The sequence below is a fragment of the Eschrichtius robustus genome, chromosome 11, assembly GCF_028021215.1.
Source record: "Eschrichtius robustus isolate mEscRob2 chromosome 11, mEscRob2.pri, whole genome shotgun sequence".
Classification (NCBI taxonomy): domain Eukaryota; kingdom Metazoa; phylum Chordata; class Mammalia; order Artiodactyla; family Eschrichtiidae; genus Eschrichtius; species Eschrichtius robustus.
Genome location: NC_090834.1, coordinates 69,613,392 through 69,630,305, shown reverse-complemented (window position 1 = coordinate 69,630,305; position 16,914 = coordinate 69,613,392). Strand labels below are relative to the sequence as shown.

Genomic DNA, 16,914 nt, shown 5'->3' with positions numbered 1-16,914 from the left:
TATCAATTTCACACAGCTGTTGAGAACTAAATGCGATAACATGTTCATAAGAGTTATAAGAAAAAAACTCCATAGAAATTTAAATAAAGCATTACTATAATAGAGCTTCTCTATCTCCATTTTAACTCACTGATCCACATTTTCCCACTTGAGTTTCTGCAAGATATAGGTATGGATGTCAAATAATTACATTGTTATTTGGACCTAATTAATTAAAAACACAAATTTATGTATTTTTACTACTGATTTCATGATTTCTACCACTTTCTTTTAAAAGATCTAATTTTGAGACTACAAGTATCATAGCATTTAACTAATACAGTGGTTGTTTGTGCACCTTCTCTCCACAAGATGAAGCATAAGGCTGCATCTTAGTCATCCTCACTTCTAACAAATACATATGGCCTGCCACCTAGCATGTATTCAGGAAATAATAATTGTGTGGGTGTATAAATGGATTGATGAATGGGACTCTCTTCCAAAAGTAATAGGAGCAAATGCATTCAATTAGAAGCCTTAACCTCTAGTAATGGTTCCACTACTTACTAGATATGTATGTATTTTTGGGAAAGTCATTCACCCTCTACCAGTTTGTTTTTTTATCAGTCAAATGAGGATATCATTGTTTGCTTTATTAATTTCAGAAAAGCTTCAAGTGAGAAAAAGTGTTTTGAAAACTAAAATGTAAAAATATAAGGGGTAATATTAATATTTGCCTTTCAGACTAATGCAAAGTATTTAGGTTTTCAGCTATTTCCCTTTTATACTTGAAGAAAGATTTTGTATCTTGAACCTGCTTGTCCTGCTAATTCTCTGGCTGGTTTTAGTCTGATATTTTATGAATTCTTTTATTATTTTAAATCTCACCAATGTTGATATGTTTTTGTTGTTGCTGTTTGTCTAAATGCCCAAACTGACAGATCTCTTCCATCCTTCTGAGATTATATAATTCAGAATTTCTAGTTTATATCTTGCCTGAAGCTTCCTTCAAAGAAACTTAAAAAAAAACCCAAAAGAAGGCCCTTTTCTTTCTCTGACTTTTCCGGTTAGTTATGTACTTTTTAGGGGGTGTGGGAAGGGTGCAGTTTGGATTAGGTGATGGAGGAAAGGGAAGGAATGCACAAATTAAAAATTTTTCTAGGTACTGACTATAAAATTTTCTAAAGTGTCTGGCCTTTTTTTGGTATATTATTTACTATTTAAACTAATTCTTTTTTTTTTTTTTACTTAGTACTGTTATCATACTTCTTTCCTTTAAAAAAAACTTTTTTCTTTCTTTCCTTTTTTTTAAAATCATCTCAACAGAAGTTCTGACATCATTACCATCATAGGCCTAATGCACAGGTCTAAGGACACCGATTACTATAACTGCATCAAAACTGAAAGCAAAGGAGAGAGAGGATAATCTTATAACCCAGGAAGCTACAGGTAATCTTAGGACAAATCATCTCTTAGCTGATTCTTAACTAAAAATTTAAATAAACTGATAAAAAAAATTGAGGAGTGTTTCAAGGAGTCTTTTTCTTTTTAAGTACATACATTTATGTCCTTCCCCAGAACTTTCATCTGCAGCATAGGGTTCTGCTTTGAAATACATGTACTGTATTTCTCCCCTACTCTTGCCACTCTCATCATATTCACTGTCCGTTCCAGAGTCTTCTTCTGCTGTATCCCATGTCTCCTTTTTCCCTTCATTCGCTTTAGTTCTTCTACTACTCGTGATGCTATGAGAGTCAAGTCCATTAGCCAAAGGGATTTGAGCATTATCTGCATTGCACAAAGTATCACTGCTATGACTTGAGCTAAGGATATCACTGTCCACTGAACTTGTACTCCTGTCATTATTCACATCTGAATCTGATCGTTCTTCAGACTGAAAATTTTCAGGATCGCAAGTCTGAATATGCTGTTCAAGTTCTCTATTATCCACTGAGGCTGAAGAGTCCCTCTCATTGAGAGGTGATTCAATGTTTTCAAAGTCACTTGTCTCAGTACTTTTGCTGCTGTCCCCATTATCTCCCTCCTGCTGCTGTTGCAGTGACAAGCTTTTGAGTTTTTCAGTGCTTTCTTCTAGAATAGCTTCCACAGACTTTAGACCCCCTGCAGGTCCTTTGACTCTTTCACAGTCATCATCCACATTACCAGAGTCACCCCCAGCTTTCTGGTATGCTGTCCTTTTGGAATAAGATCCTGGAGATTGTTCAGGTAACAAAACAAATAATCTGATTGTATTTGCATGCCGATCCAGGAGTTTCCATAAATGAGAGTCTGTAAAGGCCATCTGGTAATCCAAAGTCTCAGAACTTTCAACGAACACCTGAACAGTAAGTCAAAGAGTTATATTACATCATTAATTTTGGTGACATTTATACGAATAATATCGCATCAATATAAGACAGTGCACAATAAATTATAAAATTTGAGATGATAATGTTTCTAAAGGACACGCCCATTGTTTTTGGAGACTAAATAAAATAAATATTATGTTCATATGTCTTTGTAATTAGCCATAAAACTGCTAAACAAATATCTTGTTTATTGGAAAATGTATGAAAACATCTTGGGAATGCAACACCAAAATCCAGGTTATATAAAAAATTTAATGGACAAATGACTTGACTCTACAGCAAATTAATTGCAAGGAAACAAACATTAAGGAAATCTTTAGATTAAAATAAACTTGAGAGATATTATGGACTTTATTTAGATCCTGATTTGAACAAACAAATCTTATTGAAAAAAAAATTTTTTAAGATAATCAGGGAAATTTGAATATTGACTAGGTATTGGTTGATATTAAGGCATTTCTATTAATTTTTTAGGTGTAATAATGTAATTGTGGTTATGTTTTTAAAAAGAGTTCTCATCTTTTAGAAATATAAAATCATATTGCTTATAGATGAAATGATATGCTGGGAATGTTTTTCAAATAATCTGGGGGAAGTAGTTAGTTAAATATACATGAACAAGACTTGATAATTATAGAAGCTGGGTGATAAGTACATAAGGGTTCATTACACTATCCATGCACTTCTGCATATGTTTGAAATTTTCCACAATAAACTTAAAAAATGAAATGCATATACATAATCAGGCAATTATTAGTATTTTGAATTTTGCATAAAAAGATTATTATTCAATAAATGTTATATATCAGGACTATCAGCTAACCATTTAAAGAAAAAAATAAAGTTAGATCCCTCCCACTCCTTACCCTAAAACAGTATTAGGGTGGATTAGCGATTTTAATGTTACACACAAACACCACACAGAAGTACTGGAAGAAACTAGGGGTGAATAAAAATTACACATCAGAATTAATAAAACAGTACTTAAAAAAAAAAAAAAAAGGCTAAATATGATAGAAGACCAAACTGCCCTAAGACGAATGAGACTGGAAATGGTGATAAATAAAAAAGACAGCAAATGAGGAAAATTTGATACAATTTATCCAGAGTAAACCAATGGCATTAGGAATAAAAACATAGGAAAAATGATAAATGATGGAACACATAATGATATCAAGAGATAAAACAAAGAGATCAACATGAACTTTCTCTTTTCTTACAAAGATAAATGAGTAGGAAAAGGGAATAATGTGGGGTGAACCCAAGATAATAATTTTCTCCACACTAGGCATGCTTCAGACTTTCACCGTGAAGCACTGCTTTATGGGAGAAGCTCAAGAATGAACAAAATTCAGAGAACATAATCATTGTGACCAGAACTAGTCATGAAGGCTCCACCAAAGAAGCAGGACTAACCTGGGGCTTGAAACAAAATGTAGGAAGAGGGGGAAACACTCCAGGTGGGGCAGCGCATGAACAAGGCAAAGAGGAGACCCACCAAGACTGACTGAGAAGACAAAGAAGCAAGATCTGACCTGACTATAAAGGAAGGTAATTATTGGGAGGATGTGAGAATTTAAAAAGTAAATTTCAGACAGATGCTGAATGGCAGCATAGAAAATAGTCATGAAAAAATAAAAGACATACCTTGTTACTTCTAAAAAACCCTTCAGCTTTCAGGGTTTTACTGGGCACAGTGAGAAGACGCAAATCATTGTAGCAGCGTTCCAGCACTATTCTCATTGTTTCAGCAGGTAAATAGATGGCCTATAATGAAAGTAATTTAATTAAAAAGTGCTCCTTCAAGAATAATTCTGCTTGATTTGGAAATATGGGAAAATGAGACACTGCTGAGTTCTTCTTAAAAATAGCAGAAAGAAAATTAAGAGAAAAATAATCTTAGTAGAGGTTTACAAATTTTTAAAGAATCTATGGGAAAAATTATTGGTCCCATCCATTAACTATGATGTAAATTAGGAAAACAGAGTATCACTTATAAATGTATGCTCTGAAACTATTTTAAAAGTAACAATCTTTCACTAAAAGTTCTATTTCTCTCAAACTCATGAAGTAAATGAGGTGATTTGATTCCAAAGAAACTGAGTAACTGACTTTGAGAACTGATGTCAAACCAACACCTGTTTAACTTCTTGACTTTTGATGAGTTCTTCTGTATTCTGCGAATAGTTGTTAATACTTTTACTAAATCAATTTTCTTCTGTGTAAAATGAGATTAAATTAGTAGGTAAATTTTAAAGTTTTCTAAAATTCCATGTCCTTAATTTTTGGTGTTATTTTATAAATTTCTCATGAAATGAGCAGACAAAAATAATTTACATTTTATAAAACATGATTTGTTTTACAGCTAATGATAACTAATTCTTAGGCATCCTCGTTATACATTAAACACTATATTTCTTGGCATCCTGTTTTCTGACTGTCTTTATTCTTAGACATATTTTTCCCTAACAAAATTATCAGCTTCTTGAGGGAAGGAAATGCATGTGTTTCTTTTGTACTACCTCAGTGCTCATATTCTAGATTAAACTGTAATACAGAGCAGTTACACTAATGTTGTCTTTTTATGAGTAATTTAATCATAAACTATGACTTCACAGTATGATTTGTTTCCTCCAATTATTACTTTGGCAAATCGTTGGAAGTCATTTTTTTTAAACATAAAAATAATTAAAAACTAACTTCTATATAATACTTTACAATTTTTTTTCCCACAAAAAGAGCATTTATTTGTTTTGTTCATGTTCACAACAACCCTGTTAAAACAGGCATTAAAAAACCCCAGATGAGATAATGAATGGAAACTGGAAGTTCCTTGACTTGCGATTTCTGAACAATTTCCACCACACCAAGGGAATCTTAACCTGGGGTTAATTTTGCCTTTGTTTGTGTGCTCAATGTTCTATAGCGTACAAGACCCCTGAAAGGATAATAACCATTTCTCTGGAGTGGAATAGTTTTTTTGTCCAAGGAAATCTGAATGTTTCATCATCATATTTTTCCAGTTCAAAAATTCTGAATGAGCCTATGCTATTTACCACTAACTCACATAATGTGGCTAATATTTGATTCATCACCTTTCTCTTCTACTTCTATTCATCTATCACTGTCTTTCTGGTTACCCAAGTGTGAAACTCCTCAGGTCTTCTGTGCTCCTGCCTTGCTCCAATGTTTACCAATCACAAGTGCTGCCAATTCTATTTATACATTCATTCTTACAATCGCCACTTCTCTCATTTCTGGTCATAATGCCTTCACCTGAATAATTTCAACAACCTCCTCATCTATGTTCCTGAGTCCTCCCTCAGTCCACTGGGAACACTAGTCTAGTGTTGCCAGAATTACCACGCTATAGCAGGGCTCTCATCATACCACTGCTGTACTTAGAAAAACAACCAACCAACCAACCTACTTCCTACTGTTTACGTTAAACAGGGCCCAAACTTTTGAGTTTACGTTTAAAAACCCTCCATGAGATAAAGTGAACTTGTTTTCCAGGCACGCACTTTACAATGATCCAGCCAAGCACACGTATCATTGCTATGTGCCCTTGCTTCACACTCCTTACCTCCACACTTGGGTCAATCTGTTTCTTCCATATGAAGCATCGTTCTCTCCTAACCACAGTTGTCTCCTAGCTATAAATATTGGCTCCTTGAGGTAAATATTGGTTCCTACATCTTGTAACTATCACATAGTGCTTTGTACACAGCAGGTACTTAAAAATATTCATTGACCAATTTTAAAACTTACCTTTGAAATAAGCTGTTTGAACTCTGTAACTGTTTGATTTAAGTAAGCTCGAACAGTGATAGGAGCAGCTACAGATTCTGCCTTTAGATCAACAACATGAACCTTCACCATCACTTCTGTCCCATTGGAAAAACATAAAAACCCAATTGGAGGTTATTTTTTAAAAGGTATTTCACATGAGCAATGCATTCTAAATGTGTTTCTAATAGATGGCAAAGAAAATATTTTTCTAATTATCAAGATGGTAGATGTATATGTTATACATGTTAAAACTTTCACAATTTATCACATTACAAACATATATAAAGAAATAAAAAATGAAGTTAATAAAAAAGTTCTTATAGATCTCTTTAAAAAATGACAAAAGTCAAAACGTGACTTTTAAAAATACATGCTTTGTTTCCTTATAAAACATTAACACCACTGTCAAATTTATCAAGCATATTAAAAATACGTACCCAAAGTTCCAAAATACAGACCAAAACCACAACACTAAATAAACGTAAATAACTAGAGAATGCACAACAAATACTAAAGGGGACATAGCAGCCCTACTTGCTTTTGACAACCTTCATTAAACAATTCAAGACCTTGTTCATAATCAAAGACTTCTTCTCCTCAAAATAGTATTCTCTATATCCTATGGAAATTTCAACAGAAAACCTTTTGGATTACATGTTTGTTTTCTGACTTAAATTCTTCATGTTACAATTTATTTATTTATTATTTTATTTCATTTATTTTTTTTGGCTGCATTGGGTCTTCGCTGCTGCTCGCTGGCTTTTCTCTAGTTGTGGTGAGCAGGGGGCTACTCTTTGTTGCTGTGCGTGGGCTTCTCATTGCAGTGGCTTCTCTTGTTGCGGAGTATGGGCTCTAGGCGTGCGGGCTTCAGCAGTTGCAGCATGCGGGCTCAGTAGTTGTGGCTTGCGGGCTCTAGAGCGCAGGCTCAGTAGTTGTAGTGCATGGGCTTAGTTGCTCCACGGCATGTGGGGTCTTCCTGCACCAGGGATCAAACCTGTGTCCCCTGCATTTGCAGGCAGATTCTTAACCACTGTGCCACCAGGGAAGTCCCCACGTTACAATTTAAAGCCACCTTCTCCTCTCCTATTTTCAGGAGATCATTATATAACTTAACTTTTAGTCACCAGAAAAATAAATGATCTTCAAACACCAGATTTAGTAGATAGTTATTCTCCAGCTTAACTGTTTTAATCTCTTATATGTAGTATATGTCAATACTCCATTTCCCCCAAATGTTGCTAATCTAAATCTGAATAAATATTCTGCTAAAGTCTTGATCATTAATGAATAAAGGAGATTACTTTATAAGGTTTACAATCCACAATGACATTTAGAATTCTCTTTTTAAAAAGTGGGTTTTTTGCTGACCCATGTTATATTTTTATCATAATTTTTACAGTCTAGTCCAAAAATAATCTGCAGGAACTTCCCTGGTGGCGCAGAGGTTAAGAATACGCCTGCCATTGCAGGGGACATGGGTTCGATCCCTGGTCCAGGAAGATCCCACATGCCGCAGAGCAACTAAGCCTGTGCGCCACAACTGAGCCTGCGCTCTAGAGCCCACAAGCCACAACTACTGAGCCCGTGTGCCACAACTACTGAAGCTTGCGTGCCTAGAGCCTGTGCTCTGCAACAAGGGAAGCCACTGCAATAAGAAGCCCACGCACCGTAATGAAGAGTAGCCCCCACTTGCCGCAACTAGAGAGCCTGCGCGCAGCAACGAAGACCCAACGCAGGCAAAAACACAAAAACAAAAAATCTGCAAGAAAATGCTCCAAAGGGACTCTTTACAGATAGAGCGGAGTCTGACTGAAGGAGCTCTTGAAAGAATACCACACTTAATCTACTTTGGAAAGAAGAGCCTTCATAAAAAGGAGGTGTATAAGATCCACAGAAGAACAGAATTTGAGTTATGAAACCATGTCTTCAAGGAGACCCTGAAAAAGAGACTCTACTTCTGAGACTTTATGGGAATATACCAGGGTCTTCTCTATAAAAAGAGAGAGGTAGAGGTAGAGGCTGGGGCAGGCGCAGAGGTAGGGAGGGAGGATGATTTAGTACTGGAGAAGAAAAATCCCACTGAAGATTATAAGCCAGAAGTTTTGTTGTTTGTTTCTTAAATTTTGTGTATAGCTTTTTGGAAAGTAATCTAGAACTTAATTCCAGGTTTGTTGCTGACTACTTCCCAACCTATCAGAATTATTCTACATTTTAAGAACATGTAAAAAATTAAAAAATAATTTCTACAAACAAAAAACTTTCTTAGGAAAATTTTAGGTCCTTTACAACTCAAAATACCATGAAATTCCTTACCTCCGGGTTTGTAAGACTGGAAAACCTGATCGGGTCTTCTTGTCTCCAACAGCAGATCAAACATGTATGTTGACTTGACTCCACCCAGTAAAAGTCCCATTGGCGTATCTTCTTCTCCTTCATATGATCGTTCAAGATAATCATGAAACTCATCATATTTAACAAGACGACAGCAATCCATAGGTATTACCTCTTCTAAATCCATCATCTAAAAGAATAGAACACCCGAGGAAAAAGAAAAATATATATATAGTATTGATATTTTAGTCTGATGTGTAACTGTACTAACAATAGGTCCTAACAAACAATAAAATCCATATATTTATGATCTGCATCAAAGCTCAAAGGCACGACTTAAAGGGTATTTTAAAATAACCATAGTTCATTATCCCTCAAATTATACGACCTATGCACTAACATATTTTAAAGACTTTTTTGTTTTTACAAAAGTTAACATTCTAAACTTTAGATGTACTCAAAATTAACGCACTGTAAGCTATTGCTTCATAACCACTAAGCTGGAAACATAAGGGGAAAACAACCAACCAGAACATGCATCTTTTGTTATCTTAATCCAATTTGGAGAAAAACTGGTAATTAATGTATCTAGTAACGATCTTCCTTAGCACAGGAGGACAGCATGCCTTGTAGAGCCACCACAAAGGCCATAGCTTCTATGTCTCCCAAGTGCTACCCGACTCCTCTCTGAACCATCCCCTTCAATCTTAGCCTCCGGAACACCAACAAATTTGGTACAGGAATTTCTATCAAAAATTTTCCCTCTAGTACATGTCACTAGTAGATGGCATACCCTGGATGCAACATCACTTTAAGTGGGAGCTGAACCTCCTGGAGAAACATAGTAGGATTGCTTAGAAGTATTCAATACTCATCTGAGGTTTGTGATTACAACTTCAAAGAAAGCGTTACTGTAAGCCTTGGTATGTCCGCATTGCCCTCTACTCCTCCATCCCTCACTTCCCACAAATGGAGCTTTATTTTTCTTACATAAGATCGATTTATTTCTCTTTTCTATTTCACTCTTTACATTTGTGAACTTAAAACTTTCTATTTTTTAAGACAAGATTTTTTCTTCCTACATTAAAAACTGATGGAATATAAACTACCCTTAGTGCTATCACTGATTGACCTTACTGTGTAAAACTGTTTAGTTAAGACATTTTCTCCATTTTAGTTTAATTTGGTTTCACTATTGTTTTGCTTGCAGTCCACCAATATGTTTAAAGGATTTTTACTTTCATCAGGTGAACCCAGAGCCATTCATCCATTTTATTATTTGTTCATTCATTTATTCATTCACATACCCATCCAATTTTGACTCTCCTGTTTACCAGGCAAAAGTAGTGGAAATGCAACTGTGAACAAAACCAGAACACTCTTCACCCTTGTAAGTGCTTACGGTTTAGTGAGGGACATTAATTAATTAAAATAGTCACACAAATGTAAATTTTCAATACTGATAAAGTGCTATGAAAGACCAGGTACGCAATACAAGTTCTCAAACTGTGTGTGTCTAAAAACCACTTGAGGTACCTGTTTAAAATGCATAATCCCAGGTGCCAAAACATAAGTTCAGATTCATTTGCAGGAATTAGTTTTTTAATAGGAATGTGATTCTGGTGCAGGTTGTGCTGGATCACACTTTGAGAAACAATGCCGGCTATCTTGTGAGTTATTTTTACTTCTTTCATTGGTTCTACATATAATTATAAATGAAATGATGTAGTATGCAATTTTTTCTCTAGGTAATGACTGTTTAACTTTAGTCAAATGATGTTAATGTTTACATGGAAAGGGCAAAAAATTTTGTCAAGTATAACAGATGGCATTTAGAATAATCTGGTTAAAGAATGCTTCTTTTTCTATTTGCCTTTCAAAACCCACTTAGAAATTTGCATTATTCTTAGAATCAAATGCAAACTTCTATTCTTACACAGCCTTTAATTTCATTTTATGTGACTCTATTCTCATTCAAGATGATCTAAACACAATGCTCCTTTTTTCAGCTTCTTGATCATGTACTTCCTCACCTCAGTTTTTACACATGCTGTTACCTCTACTTAAAATACTCTTCCCCAACTTCTTGCACAGCTGTCTCCTCACGGTTTAAGTCTCAGATTAAATAACCTTAATATACTACTGAATTACTTTATAGCATCTAATAAGATATTTGCAAACTGTGGTGTTTAAATATTTTTTGTCTGTTTTTTTCCCCAGTGGGATTGTAAACTCCAAGAAGGCAGTGAGCCTGTTTTGCTCACTCTGGTACCTCTAACACCTCATGTGGTCTTGTTCACTCAAGTTCTCTAATGCATCATATAGTAGACACTCAATAAATACCTGCTAAATGAATATAAAGAATAAATAAATATTTTTGTTTCTAATTCTATTTCTGAGTTTTAGAAAGCTTTAACTGGCTTTCGGAGTGAGAAAGTTCTCAAAAGCAATGGACCACATTCCAGAGAAGAGGTGTAAACTATACTCTTTAAGAGACATAGGATTTAAGTGGGCTATCAAAGCTACTGCAAGTGCTTATATTACTACTGACTATAATAAAAACTTGGGAAAATGTTAATACTGTTACGTAAAGTATCAATAATTAAATGCCAACAGTGCAATTAAACATACCTTATAAGCCATTTCTACTGCTTCCTTTAATGTCTTATCCTTATGAACCTCCAATTTATTTTCCATCATCACTTGTTTCACAGGATGTAAACAGAATAATTTTATCTAGAAAATGTAAATGTAAAATATCATCATTAACTCAACAGGTCATAAATCAAACTTACTTCTTTTGTAGACAGTATTTTTTCCTAATAGTCAAAATATTATAATTTAAAAAAAACATATTGGGATCATTCTCCCTGTCTATTTATCTCACTTAATAATTGATACTGTCTCATGTTATAAAAAAATTCAAAATCATTAATTTTAACAACTGTATGTTTCTTTATAAGCATGTATCACAATTTATGTAATCACTCTCCTACTGATATATATTCAAGTTGTTTCCAATTTTTCCCTAATTTGGAAAATACTGTGGAGAATGTCTTTGTGGTCAAAATTTTTACCGCATCTGTCATTATCTCATTAGGTAATATTTTCTTGAGATAATTATATAAAAGAATATGAATTTGCTTAAGGCTCTTGATAAATCCTACTCAAATTCTAGGCAGAAAGGTTTTATCAGTTTATACTTGTAGCAGAATGTTACAATGTTCATCTCATTGTAACCTCACCAGCACTGAGCATTATCACTACGTTACTGGCTTTTGTTTTTTTTTAAATAAATTTATTCATTTATTTTTGGCTGCATTGGGTCTTCGCTGCTGAATGTGGGCTTCTCACTGCGGTGGTCTCTCCCGCTGCAGAGCACGGGCCCTAGGCACGTGGGCCCCAGCAGCTGTGGCACACGGGCTCAGCAGTTGTGGCTCACTGGCTCCAGAGCACAGGCCCAGCAGCCGTGGTGCACGGGCCCAGCTGCTCCGCAGCATGTGGGATCCCCCCGGACCAGGGATCAAACCCGCGTCCCCTGTATTGGCAGGCAGACCCCCAACCACTGCGCCACCAGGGAAGCCCATGCTACTGGTTTGTTATGCATAAAATGAAATCACTTTACCTCAGTAATATAGTTGGTTACACTGTTTAATGATCATGATGGCATAACTATCTACAGAATCAACCCTATGAGTCAGTGATGAGAACTGCAGTTAAGCAAAGTTCAATAGCACTTTTTAATTAAAAGTAAAATTAGGAAATCTAACCTTGCATGTATTGCGCTCAATTTCTCGTTGCCTCTTTTCTTGTTCTTCCAATTCTCTCTCTCTCTGCACCAAATTTTTAATATGTTCTGGATATTCATCTACTTCTAGAAATTCTATTAATAGTAAAAACAGGGTAAAACAGTGCCACTGAGATTGAGCTTCCTTTATTTAATTTTGTTCTACTATGTTCCCAGAGTATACACTTCTACTATAGCTGTTATCAAAATATATCTCAATTACATCAATCTTTCAACTTGCAACATGAGCTTCTTCCAGGCAAGGGTGAAGAGGTAGTTGATAATGACACATGGTTAGGTCTCAAAAAAGCCATATCTTTATCTGTATACCTCTTGGCTCCAGACAACTCTGGTATGTAAATTAAGATTTTTAGAATGAAAAAGCCTCCCTTAAACTTGAAAATAAAAGCACTTCTGATTTCAAATAGTGCTATCACCGTCAAATTGTGTAACCCTGGGCAAGTTTACTTCTCCAGACCTTGGTTTCTTCAGCTTATTAACAGCACCTTACCACATAGAGTTATTACCTGGGATATAAGGAAATGTAATAAATACTGTTGATGCTCTACTACTACAAATGGTATTTATTTGTTTATTATTATTCACTAATATGATTATCTTTCCTTTGTTCTCAAAGTAGTCTTTTAGCTGCCTTCTAATCAAAGAACTTCATATGTAACTCAAAGTATTCGAAGTGACAGTATGAGACTATAACACTGCTTAATAAAGCCAATGATTGTTAGGCATTAAACAGGGAGAACAATTTACATTTAAAAAAAATCATGCCTCTGTGGAAGGTAAAAATCCACTGTTTACAGAAATGAGCTCTAATTTTAAAAATATTCCACATCATATATACAGTGCCCCCTGGTGCTTCATCACAAAACTAGAGGATAAAGATAAAACGGGGATAAAACGGGGAACGGATAAAAGAAAGCTGAGTTACTGCACTACATGAAATATCTGGAATGCTGGGTGCCACAGAGGATACACAAACTATAAACCTGGCTCTGCCTCCAGGTAGCTATGACCTTGGACAAATTACTCTTTAGGGTATAGTTTCATTATGTGTAAAGTAAGAATGAATACTTCTACTCTGAAATCTCTGTTCTGAAATGACTTATTATAATTTCCTTTTTTCTTTCCTATAATTACACAGTAAATTATTGAACAGCCTCTATATGACAGACCCTGGATTATATCATTGGTGAAAAGATAAATAAGTCCTAAGCCTTGCACCAACTGAATTCACAGTCTGATGAGAGTTTACGAAAATGTAAACAAAAACATTTGACTGCTTTAAATAGATTTACTCACAGTATAGTAGTTTCTAAACAAAGGAAATATATTGAAATCAAAGACAATGATTATATTAATTGTGAAAAGAATATGAGCAAACACATCACCTGTGTATATATCGTATGTACACACACACATACACACGCTTTACACACCTATGTGCAAATACTGTCTCTGTCACGATCAGAGTTAGCAAGAAAACACAGGAACTGTAATTTTTTAAAGTAGCAGTTACGAAAGGAAAAAAGAAAGGCAAATCCACACGCTTTGTATACAGGATTATTTTTAGGATTCTTAATAAAATTAAAATCTAATAAAGGATGCATACTCGACTCATAAAACTTTACTTGCTTTTTAAGCAAATAAGCAAAGATGTTTAACTCTAGTACGATACTAAATGCTTAAAATTTTATCTCATTTAATTTTTTATAATAATCCTATAAAATACGATAATTATTCCCATTTTACATGTGTGGAAAGTAAGTCTTAGAAAAGTTAAATAACTTGTTCTGGGACGTGCAGATGGTGAGTTATGCCTGCTACACAGATCTGGAGACTATCATCACTGCACCAAACTACATATAATACAATCTTACTGCAAATAAATATCCAACGTACACAATACAGAGTAAGTTTTGTCTCTTAGTGTATTAAAAAACAGTTCAACTTTTTTCCAAGTGCTTTTACCAGTTGGTACTATCTCATAACAGTCTTTATAATTAATTCTTCCACACATAAAAAAATTTAATTGTCCTATCATTTAAAAGTAGTTATTTGGGTTTATAAAACTTGCAAAAAAACTGGTTTATAACACAGACTAAAATCAAGTAACTATATGTCAACATACTTGCATTTCTTGCTGGGTCCTTCAGTCTATATATCAGCATATATGCATTTGTGGAGCTAGTAAAATATAAAAAAGATTAATAGGGACAAAAAGTAGATTGTAAAGATTGCATTTCCTAGCATCAAATATTTATTTTAAATAGTAGTATTTTGTTGTTTCAAACAATTAGAAAATCATGTAGCTGTTCTTGTACAGGTTCAGATTTAAACATTCTTGAAAAAAAAGGAGACTACTTTGCTTTTACTGACATATGTATGAGAAAATCCCGTATCTTTTCTTGGTAACGTAGTAAAATCTTCCAAAAACCTTCGTCCTAGAATGAGTACTACAGGTAAGTCAGGAGTCAGCAAATTTTTTCTGGAAAAGGGCCAGATAGTAAAAGCCATAGGCTTTGTGAGCTATTCTGTGTGTGCTAAAATTACTTAACTCTGCTGTTGTGTGGGAAAAGATCAACATACAATATTTAAACAAATGAGTATGATGGTGTTCCAATAAAACTTTATTTCCAAAAATTGAAGGCAGGCTGAATTTGGCCCACAGGTTATAGTTTGTTGACCCTTGGGTTAAATCCTTTTAGTGATAAAAAAATGTTGAAAAGCTGTAATTAATTCTAATTTATAAACAGTAAAAATTAGGAAGTTATTTACCTTGCAAAAGCACTGGAGTAATATCCTCTGCTTCCTGAAGATCCACCATGTGTTTTCTTAATGTCCTCTTGTGTTATCTAAAAAGTTGTTACATTACTTACTTTTTTGGTAAGATCTATAACACCATTACCTTTATGTCAATATGTAACCCAAGTTTTAACCTCAGAGTTAAATGGACCACACAGATACCAGTTCACAAAATGTAATCATAATCAGTGGCTACTAAAGGCCAATCTTTTCTAGTGCTCTTAAATAGATAGCCGGTGTGAAGGCTCAGGGCAAGAAGAAAACTGGGAGTCTAGCTCTGCAAACACTCAGCAAGCCCAAAATAAAACAAAACAAAGAAACAAAGGAAATTTACTGAAAACAAAAACAAAAGAATGACATCTGGTATGTGTTAATGATTTGGTATGCTTCACTGGACAGACTGAGTCTCACATTTTTAATAAACCCTGCTGTTGATGAGAAACATCCCTACTCCTGTCTTTCAGAATAATAATCTTAAAAAATCCCTCCTTACCCTGCTGACATGTTGATCATTGAAGCTGTACCACTGCTCATCACTGAATGACTTTATACACGCATAGTAATGACCACCAGCAGCACTCCCTGAATGAACCATAACCGAGAAGAGCTCATAGATCAAAGAATTCTAAAGAAAAGAATAAAAGTAACTCAGCACAGAGGAAAAACACAAAACCCTAATTTGTATATTTCCTATTCTCTACTAAAACACAGGGAAGTAACATGTTAGTTGTCCTATGTATTTATGGCAAGTCAACTTTTCTCTTAAGATCATTAAAATGGTAATTCACCACATAATTTTATATACCACAAGTTTCATTCAGTGTATTCCTTCACATTTTAATTATGCTATGACCTCTAGAACAATGCATAACTGAAATACAAATTTATATATTTATGTAAAAAGAAAATAATAGTCTGAAATTTTAGGAGGTGTTAAACACGAGACCATTCTGATATGCACATCAAAATCAATAAATCCCAAATAACATTTTTTAAAATCCAAATAAGATTCCACTTCCTTTATAAAAAGACCTAAGGTATATAATTATTTTGAACATCTTCTAATGTATTTATGTAATATCTGTGATACAGTGATCTATTGATTTGATATCTCTCAGGTATGCAAAGCTGGTTCAACATTAGAAAAATCAACCTATGTAAACCAGGCTAAAGAAGAAAAGTTACATGATCTTACCAATTGAACCCAGAAACAACATTTGACAAAATCCAAACCCATTCATGATAAAGACTCTCAACAAACTAGGAAGAGAGGAACCTCCTCAAATTGATAAAGAACATCTATAAAAAACCTAGACCCAATACCATACTTAATGGCAAGAGACCGAATACTTTCCTCCTGAGACTGGGAATAAGGCAAGAGCGTCCTCTCTCACCACTCCTATTCAACATTGTATGGGAAATCCTATCCACTGGAATAAGATAAGGAAAACAAAAAAAAAGATAGACATAATTGTCTATGTAGAAAAACAGGTTGGGGGTTGGATTTAGGTCTTGGGCCACAGTTTTCCAACTCTTGTTTGAAGGCAATGTTCTTTACACTAAGTTATAATGTATCCACTACATGATTCATCACATAGCAATCCACACCTCATGTGTCTGCCCTGAAAGAAACAGATAATTTTAAAAGGTAAAGGGTAGTGGTAATGGTGGTGAGAATAATGGTCTTGATCTAAAAACAGATTTATGCAAGTGAAACTCCATTCTTAAATACTGCCTAAAAAAAACCCTATATTTAATACAACTCTGTAAGACTTGAGCTAGTGATCAGTCTTCACACTGGTGATTAATTATTCACACCATGCTCAAGACATCTGA

General features: G+C 34.5%; 1 protein-coding gene across 3 annotated transcripts in view; it reads right to left on the bottom strand.

Annotated features, from left to right (window-relative positions):
* The window catches only part of USP47 (ubiquitin specific peptidase 47), a 125,231-nt gene that overhangs the window by 12,183 nt on the left and 96,134 nt on the right, over positions 1–16,914 (bottom strand). For 2 of the 3 annotated variants that reach the window (XM_068556794.1, XM_068556797.1), the window contains exons 12-20: positions 15,572–15,703; positions 15,052–15,128; positions 14,405–14,460; positions 12,242–12,354; positions 11,103–11,207; positions 8,454–8,661; positions 6,120–6,235; positions 3,996–4,115; positions 1,540–2,317 (exon numbers count right to left, since the gene is read on the bottom strand). In XM_068556794.1, the coding sequence (XP_068412895.1) occupies positions 1,540–2,317; positions 3,996–4,115; positions 6,120–6,235; positions 8,454–8,661; positions 11,103–11,207; positions 12,242–12,354; positions 14,405–14,460; positions 15,052–15,128; positions 15,572–15,703 (1,705 nt within the window). The remainder of the gene's footprint in view (positions 1–1,539; positions 2,318–3,995; positions 4,116–6,119; positions 6,236–8,453; positions 8,662–11,102; positions 11,208–12,241; positions 12,355–14,404; positions 14,461–15,051; positions 15,129–15,571; positions 15,704–16,914) is intronic. The other variant, XM_068556796.1, reaches the window with a different exon arrangement.